Below are 6,000 nucleotides of genomic sequence, written 5' to 3' on the forward strand. Positions count from 1 at the left end.
TGTGTGTGTTCTTGTGTGTGCATGCATATGTGTTTGTGTTTCTGTTGTTTGTGTTTGTATTTGTGTTCATGTGTGTTTCTGTTTGCGCGTGTGTGTTTTGTTTATGTTCGTGTGTGTGTGTGTGTGTCTGTGCTTGTGTTTGTATAATGTGTGTGGATACTTCTGTGTTTGTGCTTGTCTTTGTGTGTCGATTTGTGTTTGTGCGTGTGTGTATTTGTGTATTTTTTTGTGTTTTTTGGTCTGCGTTTGTGTGAGTGTGTGTTTGTGTGTGTGTGTGTGTTGTGTGTGCATCCATGTGTGATTGTTTTTCTGTTTTTGTATGTGTGTGAGCGTAAGTGTGTGTATGTGTGTGCTTGTTTGTGTGTGTGTGTGTGTGTTGTGTGTATGTGTGTGTGTGTTTATGTGTGTGCTTGTTTGTTTGTGTGTGTGTGTTGTGTGTGCATCCATGTGTGATTGTTTTTCTGTTTTTGTATGTGTGTAAGCGTGCATGTGTGTATATTGTGTGTGTTTGTATAGAGTGTGTGTGTGTTGGGTGTGTTAGTGCTTGTCTTTGTGTGTCGATTTCTGCTTGTGTGTGTGTGTGTTTTTGTGGATAGTTTTGTGCGTTTTTTGGTCTGTGTTTGCGTGTGCGTGTTTGTTTATGTGTGTGCTTGTTTGTGTTTGATTTTGTGTATGCACACGTGTGTGCATGTGTTGTGTGATTGTTTTTCGGTTTTGTATGTGTGTGAGTGTGTGTGTGTTTATGTGTGTGCTTGTTTGTGTGTGATTTTTGTGTGGGTGTGTTTGTGCATGCATGTGTGATTGTTTTTCTGTTTTTGTATGTGTGTGTGTGTGTATTTCTGTGTTTGTTTTTGTGTGTGATTGTGTGATTGCTTGTGTGTTATTGTGCGTGTTTTTTCTGTATTTGTGTGTGTGTGTGTGTGTGTTTTTTCCTATTTTGCGTTTGTGTCCGTGTGTGTGCTGTTTCTGTTTTTGTGTAATTATTTGTGTGTGTGTGCACTCAGGATCGACAGACTCCGGCATCAGCTTCTTCCAGTCTACACGTATGACCCGACAGAAGAGCTGAACGAGGCCGAGCAGGAGATCCTGTGGAAGGAGGAGGACACGAAGGTAAACCCTCCTGCCGTGATTAATATTACAAACACTGACGGCACAGATACACAAGAGCTGTCGAGCAAGTCAGAATTATTAGCCCTCCTGAATTATTAGCAACAATAAGCGTAAGTATTAAAGGCATAGTAAGCATATTAATCACAAGTTTGTTAAAAGGAAATAAAAGGGGAACAAATTTTTTAAATAACAAAACCTTGTCTATTAGGGGATACCTGATTTTTTTCCAGATGTCTTAAAAATTCTTCGGAAACTCCAAATGTGATTAATATCAGATCTGGTTCAATTTGAAAGTCTAATGTATCTGAAAAAAAACTTGAAATATTTTGTTCCAGAAACTCTGTAATTTGGGACACATAGAAATGGGACAGGTTGGAATCTAAAAACTGATATTTGTCACACATTGGGGACACTTCTAGAAATATTTAATTCAATTTACTCTTGGAATAATGAAGTCTATGAAGCACTTCAATCTGAATGAGACAATGGCTGCGTCCGAAACCGCCTACTACTCAGTAGGTACTGCATTTGAATTTAAACGTACTACTCAGCCGTTTATAAAAGTACGTTCTATACAGTATGAACGTGAAAAGTATGAATGGAATTCGGACGTACTACATCCGCCGATTTTTCATTGTCACGTGACCTACCTGCGTCAATTGCGTCGCTTTACTCCCATTCATGAATTCGCTCGCGGGGCATCATGGGATAGCGCAGCATGCATGCGATGCGCACTCCAGAACATAGTAACACATAGTAACATAGTAAGTCATCCGGGTACTTCTCACATACTGATTTTCGAATTCTTTGAATTCGGACATACTACTCGGCTCGCATACTGATTTTAGCGTCCTATATAGTATAGAAGTATGCGGTTTCGGACGCAGCCAATGTCTTGGGCTAATGGAACATCTGTGAACCAGTTCAAGACTTTGTTCCCAAATTTCACTTCCCAAGCAGATTTAATGTTCTCTATAGATGGACTTTTCATCTAGAGCAAGAAAATGTTACAGGACATCTTTGCAGAAATTTGTCCAGATCAAGCGCGTGCAGCCGTGCACACATAGGGCTCAACCTGTGCAGTGCACATGCCCTTTTTAGTCTTGGATAGAAAGTGCCCTTCCAAAATGATCAAAAGTGCCCCCGCGACCCCCCCCCCCTACTGCCCTTCAGTAGGCGCAAGACAACACCGCTCTTGAGTACCCCCCCACCTTGCTGCTTTACATTACACGCGCGACAACACCGCTCTTCAGTACGCGCGCGACAACAATAACATCAACACCCCACCCCCCCAAGCCCCGCTCTTCAAAAAATTTATCCTGCACATGCCCTTTGGACAGTCTCTGCACGGGCCTGGTCCAGATGCATGGGTGATGTCGTGGCATAATTACAAATGTTAGACTTTACAAAGTTTCTTATTTAAAGGTATCTAAAGAAGTGATTAGAATAAGTACTGTATTTCTCACACAGCAGCTAAAAAGAAGCAAACTTTCCATCTACATATAAATCCCCTACTTTTCGTAATCCTACACTTTTCCAAAACTCAAATGCATTGAAGGGCGAAAAGCGGGGTTAGCTAAGATGGAGAGCAAAAATGACATTTTCTGATTTGTTTGATTCGTTCTTCTCTCTCTGCTTTAATCTCTCAAATGATTGCTGTCCTGCCCCAATAAAGATGAAAATATCCCAATATTGTGTATCAAGTTTTTTGTGTATCAAGGTTTTGTTGCATTTACACAGTTCTGACCACCAGGCGTCGCTAGAGTGCAGTGTTTTGAACACTTGAAAGCAGTGAATCATTTTGCAAAGCAATTGGTTCAGTTGTTTTAAAGCTTTGAAGAGCCTACTTTCTACCATACATTTTAGCTCTGTGACTGTAACACCATGTCCTAACAACACACGACGCTGCAACACCTGATTAAAGGCATCTTTTCCATGTTAAAAGGAGTTTTTGTCCAAACAATCAGCAGTGCAGAATTTCTATTTAAGAAATGCTTTCTATTTCTGCTACGTCACGGCAGAACGACAGCATATACCAATGATCACCTCAGGGACTGATTATGTGCTTTATTCAGAGTTCAATGCTGCCAGTGTGAGATTGAATACCATTTTACATGACGTCTGTTGTCAAACTACTGAAAGCAGAAGCAGATCACCTCAGATCTTGAAAATTGAATAACTAGCAGACGGTTTGAAAATGAAAGTCAGAATTGTGCAAATCAACAACATTTGACACTCAGTTTCGGAATAATAATGTAAATGAGTTTTAATATGTATTAAATAGATTGAAAACATTTACCATTCGTTTGGGAGAGCAGTGGCTGGTGTTTAATGTTTCTGTTGTGTTGCGTTTAGTACAGACTAATGGCCCGTTTCCACTGAGTGGTACAGTACGGTTTGGTTTGGTTTGGTACGCTTTTATGGCCGTTTCTACTGTCAAAAGCGTACTGAACCAAACCGTACCGTACCACTTTTTTGGCACCCTTTTGAAAGGGTCCCAAACGGGAGAAAGAGTACCAAATGGTGGAACTACACATGCAGCTGAACGCTGATTGGTTGCAGAGATACGTCACGAGCTCCTGGAGCTACACAGAACGTAAACAAAGGATCCGCCTTGTTTTTTAAAATACAAAGCCGAGACATTACATGGAAATACTATATGCATAATAACCAGCTATGGATGACCCGAGCACAAACAAACCTTGCTGTCGTCTCTGTGAACAAACACAAAGCCTAGAAGAAAAATCTGCCGTGTCCTGTTGTTGTTTTACGAGCCCGCCTAAAAGTGCGAGCGATATTCGCTTTCTTCCGGGAGCGCGCGATCGTGTCTATATTTAATATATTGAACTTCCTGAGCTGTTGATAAAAGGAGTGTGATTATTGAAGTGTCTCCGTCATCTGATCCATTCAGGAAAGAAAGGGCAAGCGCGAGAGTGAAACGCGGAAAAAAGAGAAGCCGTCAAAACACAGGAGCAAAATTGTTTTAGCAACCTGAATCATGAACAAACTGCCATGTTGATCTTCGTATTTTGGACTATTATGAACTAGGAATGACAAAATGACTCTCTAACAGAGCTTACATGAGCTGGTGAAGATTACAGACACAGATGAGAGGTTTGCGCTGACTCTGGGCTATATTGCGTGTGTTTTTGAACTCAAATAAGTACTAAATGTTTGCTGTTTGTAATTTTTCTGTAATGAATAATATATCGGAGACTGTAAGGGGCTGTATGTGTTCATATATGCTGTATTTATGTATTTATTTTATATAATTGCAGACGTTACAGTAGCCTATTTCATTGATCTGCAGTTATAATCAACTCCTGTTCATAGAAAAGTTAGTAATAAACATTTATAAACAAGGATTTATATGTGTAAAGCATCTGTTTTGAGAAGTGCTGCTCATTATGATGTGAGCAACCCGTACAGCTTTACTGTAGACATTTATTCGAGCGTGTATGACGTCGACTTAAACTTTGTGTGGTTTATATATAAACTAATTTCGAGAGGATCACGTGCTTATGATCAACACGGCTGGCTCCTTGTTAGCTCCGTAATCAGCGCTATTAGATGATTACGGAAGCATTATAAATAACCTGAGTTTTTCACTCCAGTTATCTTCGTCTTGAAGCTCCCCCCCTTTCCACCCCTACATCCTCCCACTTTTTCTGATCGGGCGACACGGTGGCCCAGTGGCTAGCACTGTTGCCTCACAGCAAGAACACCGCTAGTCCAACCCATCGGGCTGGTTGGTGTTTCTGTGTGGAGTTTGCATGTTCTCCCCGTGTTCGCGTGGGTGTTCCCCGGTTTCCTCCCACCGTCCAAAAACATAAACCATAGCCAATCGACTAAAACAAATTATCACCCAATACAACCTGAGTTTACACTTCTCACGGTGACAAGCAGGGGAGTTCTCGAGACCTACCTGACCTCGAGTTCCCCTCTCGCCCTTCTAACGGGAGGGAGCCCCGGGCTCGAGGATATTACGAGCTCAGGGCTCTCTCCCGGGACAGCATGCCAAATACGCTTTATTGATTATCAGCTAAGTGTGAACTCTTGAAGTCATACACCACACCTACAAAAAGGGTACCCTTTGTGGTGGAAAAGCAAGCCTGATAAAGGTGACCCGTACCGACCCGAACCGTACCATACTGTACCAGTCAGTGGAAACGAGGCGTAATTGCTTGTCGCTGGAATCTTGTTGTGTGTTGTTAGGACACGGTGTGATATGTGTCTGTGCTATGACTGTGCTTGCAGGTTGTCCAGGGTTGGATGAGGACCTACCAACAGCGTAGACCACTGCTGCCGAAGGATCCTGATGCATGAAAATGAAAAAGGTTTGCTGGAAAGTCTTCAGATTCTGCACACTGTCAGATTAATATCTCGTCACTCTGTTCATTGTCACGTCATGCTGTATTGCAGATTCACTGGATGGATGTTTCTGAGCAATAAACTACTGTGTTTGCCCACTGAAGATGGGTTGAGGAGAGCTTTAGTGATGTGGCAGATCTGGAACCTCGGGTCTCCTCTCGCTCAACATGAAGTGCAGCTTTGCGTTTCTGAATGGAGGAGGCTGATTTGCCGCTGTGGCGATTATATTTATTTGGGTTTTATGTATTCTGCTGATGTTCTGTGCTATTAAATCCTCATGAAAGATGATCTTCGTGTGATCTGCTCAGCGTGAGGGAACCAATCCCAGGTATGAGGCATTGTGCTAAACCAGCGGTTCCCAAACTGGGGTGCGCAGTTTAAACACCAGGGTTGCGCGATAAGTTTGTAATGGTGGAAAATTTGATCTTTTATTATTTTTATGCATTTATCTTGGGTAAACTTCACATGTCATATTTTTTTAGAGAAAAGAAATTCTCTGAGAGAGTGAAAAATCACATT

General features: G+C 41.8%; 1 protein-coding gene across 3 annotated transcripts in view; it reads left to right on the plus strand.

Annotated features, from left to right (window-relative positions):
• smim29 (small integral membrane protein 29) overlaps positions 1 to 5,769 on the plus strand; it is a 16,401-nt gene extending 10,632 nt beyond the window's left edge. For all 3 annotated transcript variants that reach the window (XM_087306496.1, XM_087306495.1, XM_087306497.1), the window contains exons 5-7: positions 1,005 to 1,110; positions 5,368 to 5,447; positions 5,533 to 5,769. In XM_087306496.1, the coding sequence (XP_087162622.1) occupies positions 1,005 to 1,110; positions 5,368 to 5,436 (175 nt within the window). In that variant the 3' untranslated portion in view covers positions 5,437 to 5,447; positions 5,533 to 5,769. The remainder of the gene's footprint in view (positions 1 to 1,004; positions 1,111 to 5,367; positions 5,448 to 5,532) is intronic.
• Positions 5,770 to 6,000: the final 231 nt, after the last annotated feature.

The sequence above is a fragment of the Danio rerio genome, chromosome 23 (genome assembly GCF_052040795.2).
Source record: "Danio rerio strain M-AB ecotype USA chromosome 23, GRCz13ab, whole genome shotgun sequence".
Taxonomy (NCBI): Eukaryota; Metazoa; Chordata; class Actinopteri; order Cypriniformes; family Danionidae; genus Danio; species Danio rerio.